Source organism: Uranotaenia lowii, chromosome 3 (assembly GCF_029784155.1).
Source record: "Uranotaenia lowii strain MFRU-FL chromosome 3, ASM2978415v1, whole genome shotgun sequence".
NCBI classification, from domain to species: Eukaryota; Metazoa; Arthropoda; class Insecta; order Diptera; family Culicidae; genus Uranotaenia; species Uranotaenia lowii.
In genome coordinates, this window is record NC_073693.1 from 23,165,784 (window position 1) to 23,183,141 (window position 17,358).

Below are 17,358 nucleotides of genomic sequence, written 5' to 3' on the forward strand. Positions count from 1 at the left end.
TAATTATCAGCAAAAGTTGCTAGAAGAGATTCAATTTGAACACAAAAAATGTTAAACGAGAATGCAGGGGGTCTATATACGCCATGAATACAAATTACTTGACCACTAGACTGCCCCAAATTTGTATGGGAAATTCAAAACCTGTGAAATGTTATGCGCTGCAGGCTAAAATTGATCCTAGGCCTAGTACAAGATCTCATGCCAAATTTGGGCCAGATCGGATCACGGGAAGGGGTCGCTCAACGAGCCTGAAGTTTGTATGGGATTTTGAGACATTTTGTTCGGGAGAAACATGAAAAACCAGTTTTTCATCAATAACTTTGGTTCCAGTCGGCCGATTTCTTTCAAAAACGGGTTTTCTTAAAGCCTAAATTATGAAAAACATTTCATCCGAAGACTGCATATCGATAAGAGTTAAGACAAAAAAGTTATTAGGCTTCCAAAATGGGCTAACTTTTTTAAGGATGGTATTCATCACAGTAAATGAGTCGGGGCGGTCGAACTTATTGACGCCTCATTAGCAGTGATGAATACCACCGTAAAAAAAGTTAGCCCATTTTGGAAGCCTAAGATCGAGATTTCTCGAAGTCTTCATTGACCGTTTTTCAAAGTATTTTTTCGGAAGAAATTTAGGCCGGAACAAATTTCAAATCCTTCTTTTGTCACTCGGAGTTGCAATAAATTGCACGTAAGCTTGTACGCAACAAAATTGCATACTATATCGTTGCACAAAACCTATAAATCAAGTAATTTTTTATCGAATAATTCAATCAAATCAAGAAAACAAAAGGTGAAATAACTCACATCTTCTTAAATTTGTTTTTAGGCCATTTTTTTTTTGTCTTTCAGATATTGGAATTTTTGACGTAGAATTACGTCTTACGGCAAAACTATAGGGGGGCAAATTGAAATTCGCGAACGAATCTCGCGTCACGAAAAACGCCGCTTTACCAGACATCTTTTCCGTACATCATTTTGGGTCAGCTATGTGTTGATAAACCAATACTAATAAAACACAAATACAAATTGGTGCGCAAAACACCCGAGCGAAAAAACCCCGACAGTCGACCCAAACTGCACTAGATGCGAAGTTATAAAAGGGCAAGGATTGCGCCGTCTCGGTTTCATTAAATTATTGGCCACTCTCCCCGGTGGTCGGATGGAGCGACCAAAAATTATGTGTGTGCTGCTGATTGCTTCCCTAGAGTAGTTGGTGTACCTACAATGCCGGCCAAAAGTTTGGAAACAATTTTCGATGGCCCTATCTCACCAAATCTATGATACATTGCATATCTTTTCTTCATATGTTATTGACAAAAAATATATATTAAGCCCAACAGATTCGCAAGAACTCGTAAGATGACAGTGCTTAAGGCGAAAAAAATTCCAGGATTTTTTTTTAAATCTTGGGAAAAGTGATCGGGAAATAATCAATCTTCACTTGAAGTATTCATGAAGCAGATGGTCATGAGTATTCGACACATGCTAACTCGTCGCAATTACATTAACTCCAAAAAGTTTGTTATATTTGCCCATTTTTTATGTGAATAGATTCTAGGAAATGTTCTCTATCAAAGGGCATAAAGTTTCCATAAGAGGAAAGATTACGTTAAAACAACAAAAATTTCAACAGAACATTAAAAGTTTCGGATGTTTATGTCCATCAGTGTTAGTAGCTATTTTGAAAATTTGAAGCACAATGCAATCTATTGCTCAAAATTTAACAAATGTGTTTTGATAAGTATGTTTTCATGTTTTAAAAAGGGGTGATCCCATACTTTTGGCCGGCAGTGTACTTTAAATTGATCCGGATGAAAAACCAATGGATCAAAGCAAGCTTTGTTTGTCGATACTCGCACGTGTGCTCCATCCTTTTTCGTTATTATGCTTTGAACTTTTCCTTCATTTGGCGTGCGCTTAGATATTTTCGGCATATAAAATAAAAATTTGAGCGAATTCGGTTAGTTGCTCAGCAATTTATGAACTAAACACATGCAAGTTCAACTAGGACTTGGCTTGCTTAGAGAGTCGGCGCTGGAGCTGGTGCTTATTTGGTTTACATGTTGCAGTGTTAAGAGGTTAGGACTGACTAGAAATGACACTGGCTATAACAAGAAAAAATATATAAGTGAAAATTCAACAAATTTATTAAGTTTTTGTGAAATTGAAAAAAATGCCGTAATTCTACGTAAACCTTGTGGTTGTGTCTAATATACAACCTCTTAAACTTTTTTTATCAAAATTTACATAAATTACCTCAAACTTTATGTATTTCCCCCTTCGGAATTTTCGAAAATTTGGAAGGGGGGGGGGGGGGGGGGGGGGGTGACAAAAGAAGAAATTGATATTTGTTCCAGCCTTATTCAATTCAATAAATTTTCCGCGTTAATTGAAATGCATTCAAGCTGGAGTTTTGGCCTCGAATTTTTTATTTGGCATATTGTAAGGAAGATCAATTTAAGACTGATATTTATGGTACATAAGTGAATGTGTATTGACCTTTCCAGATGTTTATTAGAAATTTATGTACTCCATTATGTGTTATGAGCCTACTGGGTTGAATAATTTTACTAAATCAAAGCAATCGGAAGATTCGGAAGCGTCCGAAAGCGTCTTCAATTGATACAATCGAAAACGCTCAGTGAAGAAGAAAGCAAGTTGCTATCGATATACCGTAGTAGTAGTAAAATAACATTTTATTTCTCTGATTTTATGGTTATACATTTGATTCAACATAGTTGTTGATCAGCCTAATAAGCTCTACAATCATGGATCTTCTTCAAGTTTCGTTTGATTCAATTAGTTTACATTTTAGAGTACAAATCATTTTCACTTTTAGTGAGTTATTATTTTATTTTTTTTATTTACATAGTATACCGTCTCACGACATAACTTGACGAACATAATTCCTATAATTCACTCGGTCCATGGCAACCGTTCTCCAATTCCTCGGGCACCCCACGCTCGCCAGATCACGCTCCACTTGGTCTAACCACCTCGCTCGTTGCGCCCCCGCTCGTCTTGTTCCTACCGGATTCGTAGCGAACACCTGTTTTGCAGGACAGTCGTCCGGCATTCTCGCAACATGTCCCGCCCAGCGTATCCGGCCAGCCTTCACAACCTTCTGGATACTGGGTTCGCCGTAGAGGCGCGCGAGCTCGTGGTTCATCCTTCGCCTCCACACTCCGTTCTCCTGTACGCCGCCAAAGATGGTTCTTAACACTCGTCGCTCGAATACTCCGAGTGTACGCAGGTCCTCCTCGAGCAATATCCATGTCTCGTGCCCGTAGAAAACAACCGGTCTAATGAGCGTCATATACAGGTTACACTTCGTGCGAGGGCTAAGTCTTCTCGACCGCAGTTGCTTGTGGAGTCCATAGTAGGCACGACTTCCGCTGATAATTCGCCTCCGGATCTCACGGCTGGTGTCATTGTCTGCGGTCACCAGTGAGCCGAGATAGACAAAGTCTTCGACTATCTCCAGCTCGTCGCCGTCGATCGTGACCTTGTTATTACTGGACAAGCGGGTTCGGTCGGTCTCGGATCCGCAGGCCAGCATGTACTTCGTCTTGGACGTATTAATCATCAACCCAATCCTTCCTGCTTCGCGTTTCAGTTTGCGGTAGATCTCTTCCACCGCCGCAGATGATCTGCCGACTATATCAATGTCATCGGCAAAGCAGATAAGTTGACTGGATCTGTTGAAAATCGTGCCCCGCATTTCGCCCACCGCTCGTCGAATAACACCTTCTAGCGCCACGTTGAACATCATGCAGGATAGACCATCACCTTGTCGAAGCCCCCTGCGCGATTCGAATGAACTCGACAATTCACCCGAAATCCGCACACAGCACTGCGTTCCATCCATCGTCGCCTTGATCAGTCTGATCAGCTTCCCGGAAAAGCCGTTCTCGTCCATGATTTTCCATAGCTCGTTACGGTCGATCGTGTCGTATGCGGCTTTGAAGTCGATGAATAGATGATGCGTAGGGACTTGGTGTTCACGGCATTTTTGGAGGATTTGCCGCAATGTGAATATCTGGTCCGTCGTAGACCGTCCCTCCATGAAGCCGGCCTGATGACTTCCCACGAATCTGTTTGCTTGTGGCGTTAGGCGGCGGAGTAGGATTCGGGACAACACTTTGTAGGCGGCATTGAGGACAGTGATCGCTCGGTAGTTCTCACAGTCCAATTTGTCGCCCTTCTTGTAGATGGGGCATATTACCCCCTCCTTCCACTCCTCCGGTAGCTGTTCTATGTCCCAGATCCGGATTATCAACCGATGTAGGCAATTGGCCAACCTGTCCGGGCCCATTTTGATGAGTTCAGCTGCGATGCCATCCTTCCCAGCCGACTTGTTTCTATTCAGCTGGCGAATGGCTTCCTTAACTTCACTCATCGTTGGGAGTGGCTCCTCTTCGTCGTTGGCTACGCCGGCGATGTACCTTCCCCCACCGTCTTGATCTCCTGCATGTGCGCCGTTCAGGTGTTCATCGAAGTGCTGCTTCCACCTTTTGATCACCTCACGATTGTCCGTCAGGATACCCCCGTCCTTATCCCGGCACATTTCGGCTTGCGGCACGAAGCCTTTGCGGGATGCGTTGAGTTTCTGATAGAACTTTCGTGTTTCTTGGGAACGATGCAGCTGCTCCAGCTCCTGGAGCTCCTCCTCCTCCAGGCGGCGCTTTTTCTCCTGGAAAAGTCGGACTCGCTGCCTCTTCCGCTGTCGGTGATTTTCCACATTTCGACGGGTGCCTCTTTGCACTACTGCCGCCCGCGCGGCATTTTCTTCGTCCATCACCCTCCTACACTCCTCGTCGAACCAGTCGTTCCGTCGAGATCGCTCCACATAACCGATGACGTTCTCCGCCGCACTGTTGATGGCTGTTTTGATGGTATCCCAACAGTCCTCGAGAGGGGCTTCGTCAAGCTCGCCCTCTGCCGGCAGCGCTGCTTCGACCGATTGCGCGTAGTCTGCCGCGACCTCAGGTTGCTTCAGTCGCGCGATGTTTAACCGAGGCGGGCGCCGGTTTCGCTTGTTGTTCACTACGGAGAGTTTTGGGCGCATCTTCACCATCACCAGATAATGGTCCGACTCGATGTTGGCGCCCCGACAGGATCTGACGTCGATGATGTCCGAAAAGTGCCGGCTGTCGATCAAAACGTGGTCGATCTGTGATTGCGTTTGGTACGGTGATCTCCAGGTGTACTTGTGTGGGAGGCGGTGCTGAAAAAAGGTACTACGTACGGCCATTCGTTTGGAGGCGGCGAAATCAATAAGTCTGAGGCCGTTTTCGTTGGTCAGCTGGTGCGCGCTGAACCTTCCAATTGTCGGTTTAAATTCCTCCTCCTGGCCGACCTGAGCATTGAAATCCCCGATGACGATCTTGATATCATGTTTTGGGCAACGGTCGTATTCACGCTCCAGCTGCGCGTAGAATTCGTCTTTGTCGTCACCGGTACTTCCGAGGTGAGGGCTGTGCGCGTTGATGATGCTGATGTTGAAGAACCGGCCCTTGATTCTCAACCGGCACATTCGTGAGTTGATCGGCCACCACCCGATCACGCGCTTTTGCATCTTTCCCATCACTATAAAAGCTGTTCCAAGCTCGTGTGTGTTGCCGCAGCTCTGGTAGATGGCACGACCATCTGGATACGTTCGTACCGTGGAGCCCTTCCAGCATACCTCCTGCAGCGCTACGATGTCGAATTTGCGGCTCTTCAATTCGTTGGAGAGCACGTGGGTACTACCCACAAAATTTAGAGATCGGCAGTTCCATGTTCCAAGTTTCCAATCGCTAGTCCCTTTTCGTCGCGTGGGTCTTTGCCGATTTCCATCCGAAATTTGTTGTTCGTTATTCGTTGCTTATGTTTTTTAGTAGTCACAGGCTCGCAAGGCCCGCAGCTAACCCCACTATCTCGCAGGAGGACCGTCGTGATGTTGCTGTTTTGGGTCCCGAACACCACCAGGACGTTGTTGCACTCCGCACGCCGCCCCTAACATGGAGAACAGACGCGTACGAAGCCCCCTAACTCATTCTGCATGCGACCAAAGCATCCACCGGGGTTGGGTACCCGATCTCCGCTAAGGTTGCTCGCACCCCAGCTAGTACCACGGGGAGGTAGAGAATCGGAGTTGCAGACAAGAGGTGATATGACCACTACCCGAGGGTTGGGTGTATGGGGTCTCGAGTTGCACATTGTCCACTTCACTAGCCACTTTTAGTGAGTTATTGGTTTTAAATAGGAAAAATAATTTAATAACCTACCTAACTAATAATACATTTGATAACCTAGGGGGAAACTAGATCTCGTATGATCTGGTGTTCTGATGCTCGGTAACTTGCTCTGAACTTATGAATAGACTCACTAAAGCGATTTTCAAGGGTCTGAATTCCTGCCAAATCATGGACCACGGAGGTACGAGTCCTTGGGGGGGTATTTAATATCATGCGAAGGAATTTATTTTGTATTCGCTGTAGTTTAAGATGATGAAATTTTGCACAACTCTCCCAGACTGGCATACCGTACTCAATCACGGGAAGTACAATTTGCTTATAGATAGCAAGCTTATTTTTCAGAGACAGTGTGGATTTTCGGTTGATTAAAGGATACAGTGATTTTATCAATATGTTGCATTTGGTTATAGTTTTTTCGATATGCTGTTTGAAAATCAGTTTACTGTCTAGGGTAACTCCTAAGTAGGTAGTATCATGCGACCATTCTACTGTAGTGCCATTCATGGAAATTTTACAATCTTCAGTAGGGACAAGTTTATGAGACAGGGAATGGGGGAATAGTATGACTTGGGTTTTTGCCGCATTTATGCAGATCATCCAACTAGTAAAGTAACTTGCTAAGACATGCAAGCTTCGCTGTAGCTTATTTTTAAGCGCTCGAATTACCCTACCATTGTGGACGACTGCAGTATCATCAGCAAAAAGCGACAGAGATCCGTTTCCAGGGGTTGAGGGTATATCTGAGGTAAACAGGTTAAATAAGAGAGGGCCTAGTATACTACCCTGCGGAACACCGGCAGGAATAGCATGAGCATCGGAAATATTTCCGTTTAGTGAAACTCGGACGGTCCTTTCCGATAGATAGTTTTGTATGATTTTTACTAAGTAGTTGGGAAGATTGTACTGGTGCAGTTTATAAATGAGACCATCATGCCATACGTTGTCAAATGCCTTTTCTATGTCAAGCAAGGCCATGGCAGAGGTTTTAGAGACTGATTTGTTTCTTTTGAGGATGTTGGAGACACGTGTCAATTGGTGAACAGTAGAGTGGCCATTTCGGAAACCGAATTGCTCTTCAAGTAGGACGTTTTTCTCATGAGCGGATGCTAGAAGCCTCTGATTGATTGCCTTCTCAAATAATTTGGATAATCCTGAGAGAAGGCTGATGGGGCGATAACTTTTGGGTGACGATGGGTCTTTTCCAGCTTTCTGGATAGGAATAACCTTTGCTGATTTCCAGTGTGAGGGGAAATAGCTAAGGCGGATGCATTGATTGAAAATCGTTGCCAGATGGTCAAAGAACCTTAGACTTAACTGCTTGAGTTCTAAATTTAATATGTTGTCGAATCCAGGAGCTTTCATGTTTTTAGATGATTTGATGTAACCGAACAATTCGTCAGCTGTGATCGATATACCGGTATCTGAACTTTTTTTTTATACCGTGGTTGAATTTAAGGGAATCTTTAGATTGCCTTGATTCAGTAAATTTATGTAGTTATTTTCAATAAATTTAAAAGAAGTAGTAAATTTTATACAAAAGTAATCTGACTGAGCACACAAATCTTTTTGAAGTTTGTCAAAATTTTCATGATTAAAAACAATAGCTATATTCAATGCTTTTAAAAACTATATTGAGGTCTTAACAGACTGATACATTTTCTTCAACAGTAATAAACCTTGAAAATTGATCCTGTATGATCCAACTGGAGGCAAATTTGAAAGAATCTATCTATTATATAAAATTCTCTTGTAACGGTGTTTGTAGTACTACTCCTCCGAAATTACCCAACCGATTCAAATGAAATTATTTTTAGAATATTCTGTAGGCATGCGAATCGGTTTATATCGAATAAAAACAAAAAAAAGTCGCATCAATTGTCCGTAATCATTAAATTTGTAATAAATTGAATCAAATTAAAGTCATGGCCTTCAATTTTTTCGACATTTTCTTTCTTTTGGGCGCCGGGCGGTTTGTTTTTCGTCTCCAAGGTCGAGACGTCGCGAGCCAACGTCGCAAGAGGATAGTAACCATTGCATAGCATACTGATTGTGATTGGAAATATTTGAGCGCGCATTTTTCAACCAAGCATAATTTCAATGCATGTGGTGGCCATATGAAGCCTAGATGTGTTTTTTTTTCTTCTTGATTTCTAGATCATTTGTACAGCACAGAGTAATGAATGACGCCTAGATGTGACCCAGATTGATATTTTCAAATCGATCAAATTAAAACCATTTAAACTATTTGAAAAAATTAAACTTTAATTCGTGTAATTTAAAGAAGGAATTGTTGTCTGAAAAATATGAATTGAGTACTAATGCATGTGAAATACGGACCCCGTTCGTTTTTAGCAACATTCGATTTTGGCAACATTCGAATGGTTTTTAGAAGCGACATTACCTTTTAGTTTCCTCTATAACAGGACCAATAAAATTTAGACAATCACCAAACATACGTTTTTACGTTCAGAAATGGTGATAGAATACAACAACAAAAACAAAAGTATTTTTAGAAAGTTATTAATTATTCAAAAATTACAAAAAGTTGAAAAATAAAAAAAAAATTAAAATCAAATACAATAAAAAGACTAAAAATGACAAAGTCATCTAAAAAATGATGAAGTACGACAAAAACAGCAAAAATCATAAAAAAAAACAAATAAATGCATCAAAAACATGAGAAAAAAAACTATAAAAATTCTAAAAATGGTCGGAAATTGCCTTAAAATAATGTAAATGATAATAAAAATAGTTATTTACGGACATTTGAAAAAAAAAGAAAAGTGGAAAGATTTGGTTTATAATCCAAAACGCATAGAAACATGTTTCAAACATGCACAAATGTGCTTTACTGAAGGTGTATCAAGCGCCTTTAAATTTGCAGAACAACCACAAAATCCGTTGAAAATTAACAGACACATGAACTGTACAAGAGCCTGTCCTTTAAAATGGATTATACAGGATTGATGTTTATAAAAAGAAGTGCAAACGTTCAACATTGACAAAAATGTATACATAATTTCTCAATTTATAAAAGATAGGGCTCAAATAAACAACCTGACTAAATAAACTTATCTTTTTTTAAATCGTTCACTGAAAATCTGTTTACAGGTTCCCTGTTTGTTTACACAGAATTCAAGTACGGACTTAACATTAACCTGTGTTTTTGTATAACATAATGTGTGTTGGCTACATAGAAGAGACTTTAGATCCGCTTTTTTGTTAATTTTTTTTTGTTAATAATATTCCAGAAGCATAATTGTTTTGGTAGCAGAAGCAGGATTTTTTTTATAAGTTTTTATTACGACCTGAAAGTGTTGAAAATAATATTAACTCCTGTCATTTCACACGGTGAAACAAGCGGCAACGCGCCTTTTACCATGAAATATATAATTACAGGATGGAGTCCTGGTTTGCTTTTTTTAAAAAGCTTTATTTGTCCATTACACACTTTTACCTTAACAATAATCACTACACAATGTTTTCACTATGAAGGTCGAGGTCCAAGAGAGCGAGCATGTGGACGGCGAGGCCTTTTATGGTGATTAACTGCTGAGCTTGCAGTCTCGCAGGTGCGCTGCTGATGGCTGGCATGTCTCCACGTCAGGTGATCTATACTTGGTCGGGTTCTACCGTAACTCCTCCGGGGGGTGAAAAAGTGGCGTCCTCGACACTTGAATTCTTTGCTGCAATTTTACTTCTTCTATGGCGTGTCCTTTTAGAGAGTCTGTTGGATAAGTCTTTGTAGAAAGTTAACATGAACGTGAAAATGATGATAGCTGAAATGGTCGATAGCGAAAGGCCTCCGAATAAGCTCCAGTTCCAAACATCATTTTTGTACTGTTTGAGGTAGATGTGATCCAGTTTCTGTCGATTCTGGATTGTGTTGTTGTTGATTATCTTTATATCGGGAACATTTGCAAGTTTTCTCTCCACGATAAGGTTATGAAAAGATCCTTGCAAAATTTCTGCTTTCATCCTCAATTCTTTGGATGTAAAGTTTTGTTGGTTGAAGCTGATCGTACAGTTGATGAATGAAACCAATAAATTTCCGCTCACAGTTCTGTTGTCGGGACCACAATTTGTTGACAATAGGTCATTTTTGGCGTTGGTAATGAGAACGGAGTTTTCTGAGACAAATGTTGTCTTTGTTTTGTTATCACTGATGGTTTCGCAATGGGTTTTGGTGCCCATGATCATAGGTAAAATGCATTCATCGGAGAAGGGCTGGATGAATGATGATTGCTGTACGTACTGCAATGGTTCTGTTGTAAGAAATAACTCTTTCCCGTGTTTGATGATGTAGTTGGGACAATTTTTGATTACCGTATTGAAATTGTTTAGCGGGAACAACCGAAAAATCGATGACTCTTTTGGTGATAGTTGTGGTACCTGTAGGATGTACAGAAGGGTGTCTTGAGTGGTTGCTATCTTTGGAGTGACGTAGTTCATCGCTTCTTCTGGTAGATCAGAGTAGACTCCTTGTTCTTCAAGTAGTGTATAGATGAGATGTAATTCTGCCATTGACAGAATTCTGCTATTCGCCGTGAGAGTTTTCGATAGAAGTATTGCATCCTGGATATCAGTTAGTAGTTTGTTCAAAGTGTCTATGTTCACGATGGTGGTTATGATGTCGATTTCATTAAGGAGTATTTTGTTGACCTGGGAGTTGACTGCAATTGTGTTGATCGAGTTCGTTAATTGGAGAATGCGATCGTTGATCTGATTGTTGATTTTGACTTGTTGATTGTTTTCGCTGACAAGGTGGTTCAGCGATCCGTTGATGATCCTGAGGTCCTCCGCGTCCGGGCTGCCCGAAATCCATTTCCAGGTTGTTCCGATGATGTCCCATCGCTTCACTCTTTTCGACGGCTTAATTTGATAAAAGTTATTGTATAGTTGTTTAACTTTTTGTTTAATTATTACCGTTAATGGATCAGAGTCTTGTATTTTTTTATATGCAATGTTCGATAGTAGTTGAATTGTTATTTCAATATCTGTTAGATTAATGGGGTGCACAATTTTTATTACCCCTGTTTGAATTTTACATTTGTCGGTTTTTATTAAAAGGATAGGATTTTCATACAGATTTGTAATTTCTAATTCTTGCGTGTGTATAATTTTTAGCAATGTAATGCAATATATAAGGTGAATTAACATTTTGCACTGAGGGAGAGAGGAAAAGATTGAAAAGAAGAAAATTTAGAATGAATTACTGTTATTGCTGCTTTTTTGGGCGTTTGATTTTTCTCTTATGTCTTTTTATACCTTTAGGATTTTTAAACGTTTTTTCTGAAATATGTAATGCTTTAGTTTCTTTTGCTCTAGGTTGGGTTTTCGTTCTAATATTTGGAATAACGTAAACGTTATCACCTTCTGTTAAAATAGGGGGTTCTTCTTTGTTAGAATTTCTCCTTAAGATTTTCTCTTGAGAGTTTTGAATGTTCTTCCTAGCTTCTAGAAACAATCTTTGAGCATCTGCTATAATTCGTGCGGGTTCACTGATATTATTTTGATTGAAGATTAATTCATTGGGTTTGAATTTTGTTGTTGAGTGGACAGAGTCATTATACAAAGCAACGGAAAGTTTGGTTATTGATTTTGTATTCATTCCTGAGTATTTGTGTTTATTTGTATTGAAAATTTCGATTATTGTGGAGTGCGTTCTTTCTACTTGACCGTTGGTCTCTGAACAAGAAGCGTATTCTAATCTTGTGCCGAGGCTAGCTAAAAAGTTTTTAAATTGAATTGACAAAAATGTTGTTTCATGATCTGTGATAATTGTTTCTGGAACGCCAAACAAAGATATGTATTTTCCTAAGGCTTTTTGAACGTCTGTTAGGTTTTTTGACTTGAGGTAGATCATTTGCAAGTGTTTTGAAAAAGAATCTACTAATGAGAGAAAACTACACCTGTCGATAATAAAAATATCCATATGGATTCTTTGAAAGGGTTTGTTTGTTATTGGTCTAGGGCTGACTTTGATATTAAAAGGCTTTCTTTCATATTTGTGTCGATTACATATGACACATGAGTTGATGATAGCTTTAACCTTGCTATGCATACGTGGGAAAAAGTATGCTCGCTGTAGCTGGTTAACTACTTCAGTTACTCCTCGGTGTGCACGGTCGTGTTCTTGGGAGATGATTGTGCATTGCATTGCTTCTATGGTGACATCTTCTACTTGATGATGGGCTAAAACGAAGTATCCGGATTGGCTGAAATGATTCTTATAGCAAATTTGGATAAGGTTAATAAGGTTTTCTGGGGCGAGAATTGCCATCTGTTTGCCATTATGGTATTTTTTTATAAACTCTGTTATAGATGCTTCATCGTAGTTTTGCATGGCTATTATCGTTCTGCGATAATTTACGAATGGGTATGTGATAGACTCTATGTTATGAGTACCATATCTAAAAATTACTTGATTTCTATAATAGTTCAGTGGACGCTCAGTTGAATTTATGAAATAATCATCCGAAGTGTCAGCCGAATGGACGGTTTCATCGTCGTCCTCTTCTGATTCAGTTGCGTCTTCATTTGAATTCAGTTTAATGTCAATTGGTAGTCTGCTTAAAGCATCAGCAACCACATTCGATTTTCCTTCTCTGTATTTGACAGTGAAGTCATAATTTTCGAGTTCTAAGCGCCAGCGCAAAATTTTAGCATTTTTTCAGATGTTTTTATGAATGTCAAAGGTTTATGGTCAGTTACTAGAGTAAATTTAGCTCCGTATAGGTAAGGTTTGAATTTATTAATGGCCCAGATTATAGCTAGAGCCTCTTTCTCTATTGTGGCATACCGAGTTTCTGTGTCATTAAGCGTTCTTGATGCAAATGCAATAGGTCTTTCTATATTGTCTTGAGTTTGCGAAAGCACAGCGCCTAATGCGAATCCTGAGGCATCCGTTGTAAGAATAAACGGTAGTTCAAACTGAGGGTAAGTAAGAACTTGATCGGTGGCTATAGTTTGTTTTAGCGTATTAAAAGCCGAAGAAAATTCCTTATCATTTTTATCTATGACTGTGTCTTGTTTTAGGTACTTCGTCATTGGTCTGGTGATTTTAGAGAAATCTTTAATGAATCTTCTATAATAACCTGCCAGGCCTAAAAATTGTTTAATTTCCTTCGCGTTTTTTGGCAAAGGCCAGCCGATAATTTTACTAATTTTCTCAGGATTGGGTTTTATTCCGTCGCTGGAAATAATATGTCCCAAAAATTCCGTTTCTTTCTTTAGGAATTCACATTTGTCCAGCTGAATTTTGAGGTTGAAGTCAGTCAAACGTTTCAAAACTTTTTCAAGATTTCCCAAATGGTTTTCTAAGTTATAACCGATTGTTATGATATCGTCAAGATATACAAAACAAATTGAGCCTATGTATTCTGCCAAAATGCTATTCATACATTTTTGGAATGTCCCTGGTGCTCCTTTGAGACCAAAAGGCATCCTTGTAAATTGATATACTGCTTTATCAGTAGAGAAAGCAGTCTTCTCCATATGAGCAGGATCCATCGGAATTTGATGAAATCCAGATTTTAAGTCGATTGTTGAAAAATAGACAGATTTACCAAGACTGTCTAGGATTTCTTCAATCTGTGGCATTGGGAATTTATCGTCTATGGTCTTTTCGTTAAGTTTCCTATAATCGATAACTATTCTCACTTTCCTTTTTCCTGATGCATCTACTTTTTTGGGAACTACCCAAATTGGTGATGAATACGGACTGGCAGATGGTTTTATTACCCCATTATCGAGCAATTCTTGAATTTGCTCCTCGACATCCTTTTTGAAATGGTAAGGGTAACGATAGCTTTTTGTATATACCGGTCGATCGTCTATTGTATTTATTCTGTGAGTAATTGCTGTAGTCGCAGAAAGTTTTTCTCCCTGTTTTAAAAGTACAGCTTGATTTTTGTAAATGATGTTAATCAGTTTCTTTTTTTCGAATGCTGATAAATGGGATGTTCTTATCAGATTTTCTATGTCCTGTTCGGTTAGATCTTTCCGATTATTTGTTAGTATCGGTGTAATTGTGTCAAAATTGTTTACATTTAAATTCAGTTTAGGGAAACATTGAGGTAATTTTTTAGATTTTGTCGTTACATTAATCGTTGACTTCAAATTTTCAGATCTGTACAAACCCGGCTGGATGCAAATATTTTCATCTAATTGTTGAAAGGTGGGAACTAACCAATCGCCGTTCTTAGTTGTACTTATGGTGATCGTGTGGTGGGTTTCCTTTTGCTTGGGGAAGTATTTTGAAAAAGGGAAAGTAGTATTTAGGAAAGTGATGGTTCCTTTTGGATAGTCGATTTTTGCGTTGCATTGGGCCATGTATTGCGAACCAATGATGCCATCAAAAAAACTATGAAATTCTGATTCGTAAAACGTTTGAGTTGGAAGTTTTGGGCTCAAAACATTTTCGGTCACTTTTTTGTTAATAGTTTTTCTTCCCATCATGTTCGTGATACTAGTGTCTGTAATTTTTATGGTGTTTGGGAAAATACCTGGTCGAATTATGTTTTTATTTGCTCCAGTGTCTAATAGGATATTCAAATTTGAATGTTTGAATTTGCATTTTAAATAGGGTAAATAGTTTAGGGTACTTTTGGTTGAAGTTGGACTGTGCAAAAATTTAAATCTGCATCATCCTCGTCGGATTGTTCGTTTAAGTCTCTATCCTCGTTTTCGATTTCTTGATTGTTTATTAATTTTTTATTCAATGTCAATCTACTTCTGATAGATGGGTCTATGTCCATCGGTTGTGGAGGTGGTTGTCTAAATCCGTCGGTCATGGGTGGGGGTGTGCTTTGTTTTTGTGTGTTGAACGATTTTGAATGTGTGCCTTGGTTTCTTTGTTCAAAATCTTTTTTAGGATTTTTTCTGAAGTCCTGACTTCTAATGTTAAGGGCTGCAACCTCCCTTGATTTGAATTTGCATAGGAATGCGTAAGCATCTTCTATGTCTGCAGGTCGGGCTGCCTGAGCATATCCGAAATAGGGTTCACATAGGCCTGCGATAAACGCCGCAAGCGCGTCCTCTTCAATAAAAGCGTTTATAGCCGCCCAATTTTCCTTGTATAAAGGTTTTTGTTTGGCTAATGTTTTGATATTTTGCACAATCTCCTTTATTTTTTGGTGATAATTGGAGATTGATGTTCCCTCTGCCATTTTGCACTGCCATAGTTGGCTTTTATAGGTTGAAAGTTCTTGTCTGTCACCTAGTGCACTTATCAGTATTTCGTTTATTTCAGCAAAGCTTTCGGGGTTGCCAGCGAGGCACAAAATGTCTTTTGCTCGTCCCGTAATTTTATTAGCAATTGCTGTAACGTAGAGTTTAAATTGATTTTGAGTCACTAGTGGCTCAAAATTGTCTAATATTTGCTCAGCAGTAGCGAGCCATGACGATAACTGCTTGCGGTTACCGTCAAAATTCGGGATCATTTTTATAGGATCCGGAATTTTGAATAAGTTTTCCACATTCATGGTGGGAAAACTTAAACTTTGGAACCTTTGGTCCTGTTCCAGTTGTTTATTTCTAAACGTCTCCATCATCAGACGCATGGAGTTCAATTGATCTATAATCTCCTCCATGGTAGTTTTTTCTTGAGAAGGAAATCCGTCTATTGAAAGGTTCGTCAGGTTTGGTAGATTTTTCACCGGAACGTGTGCAAAATCTCCAGACGAATCCGAATCGGTGCTATAATCTGATTCTGTTATGTTAGCAGAATTCAGTAACTCACTGCGGGCTTTCGCTAGTGCGTTTTTTATTTTTCGCTCTTTCGGCATTAATGTTTGCCCGGGGCGCGTTTTTTTTTTTTTTTTTTGTTATTCTACACGTTCTCTCAGAACTCGTGTAGAACTGCTGAACTGTGGTTCTCTTAGAACTCCACAGTCTCGCGTGGAGTAGAATTTCTCTTGGAACGATTCTAACTCCGGGCGGTTCGTCACACAATTTATTTTGATGTTAGCCTCTCTTAGAACAACTAAACATCAATCAAAATAATGATCACCGCACAGCGGGAAAATTTTAATATTCTTCACTTAACACTTAGAAAAATGTAAGAAAAAAAAACTTACCCTTGCAATCGTTGGCCGGCGGTACGTTAGGAGTGTCGTGCGGTGGCCCCTCAACTCCAACCTTGGTCAGATGCTTAGTCGCGGAGGCTCTCTTGCGGCTGTTCCTTTCCTTGGAAATTCACTTCACCTATACACTGTTTTTCACTTCACTTACTAACGCACCTACCGTAGGCTGCGCCAATTACAGGATGGAGTCCTGGTTTGCTTTTTTTAAAAAGCTTTATTTGTCCATTACACACTTTTACCTTAACAATAATCACTACACAATGTTTTCACTATGAAGGTCGAGGTCCAAGAGAGCGAGCATGTGGACGGCGAGGCCTTTTATGGTGATTAACTGCTGAGCTTGCAGTCTCGCAGGTGCGCTGCTGATGGCTGGCATGTCTCCACGTCAGGTGATCTATACTTGGTCGGGTTCTACCGTAACTATATATTTATTTTTCTCTAAAATATTCAAAATTATTAAATGTCTTTCTAAATGAAGGTCTTATGATAAAACAATATTCAGTGAAATTAAAGTACCAACCATTATTTTATTCTGGAGAAAAACTGCAGATATATCAATGAACGGTGATAAAAAAGACAAACAGGAACAAGTATTAAATACATTTTAAAGTCTTTTCTTTTTGAAAGAATATGAAAGATGAACTGTGATGATATCCATTTGCACTTTGCCCCGATGTTTCTTTAATGAAAATAATAATTTATAATAAAAAAAAGACACTTAATCGTTTTTAAGGTTTCGAGGTAAATTTATACGAAAATTTCCAGAAAATAGATTGAATGAAATCATCGTAGCCTTAACAGATTAGTTCTTTTTGATATTCTTAAATGAAATCGCAGATCATCTTCAACACTGTTCAGGAAAATTTTAAATCAGACAACAATGGTTTAAATTGGCAGGTGTGTCTTTTAGGATAAAAAAGAAAATATAAATGCTGTAATTCGGTTGAATAACAACAAAATTGAACATTTCAAAACCAATCGTTTAATTGATTTATTGGGTTAATGTTCAAAGGAATTTAATTTGCATTCTTTGC

General features: G+C 39.4%; 2 protein-coding genes across 5 annotated transcripts in view; one reads left to right on the top strand and one right to left on the bottom strand.

Moving 5' to 3' along the window:
* LOC129755150 (ras-interacting protein RIP3) overlaps window positions 1-17,358 on the top strand; it is a 430,486-nt gene that overhangs the window by 334,859 nt on the left and 78,269 nt on the right. The gene's annotated exons all lie outside the window — the stretch shown is intronic.
* LOC129755151 (uncharacterized) lies at window positions 9,433-16,741 on the bottom strand. Its single transcript, XM_055751506.1, has 2 exons — window positions 16,319-16,741; window positions 9,433-11,405 (listed from the first exon to the last, which is right to left on the bottom strand). The coding sequence occupies exon 2, from the start codon at window positions 11,397-11,399 to the stop codon at window positions 9,852-9,854; it is 1,548 nt and encodes a 515-aa protein (XP_055607481.1). The 5' UTR covers window positions 11,400-11,405; window positions 16,319-16,741; the 3' UTR covers window positions 9,433-9,851.

Bases quoted from the DNA above. Each gene is read 5' to 3' on its own strand.
- LOC129755151 (XM_055751506.1), bottom strand. From the start codon at position 11,399: ATGTTAATTCACCTTATATATTGCATTACATTGCTAAAAATTATACAC.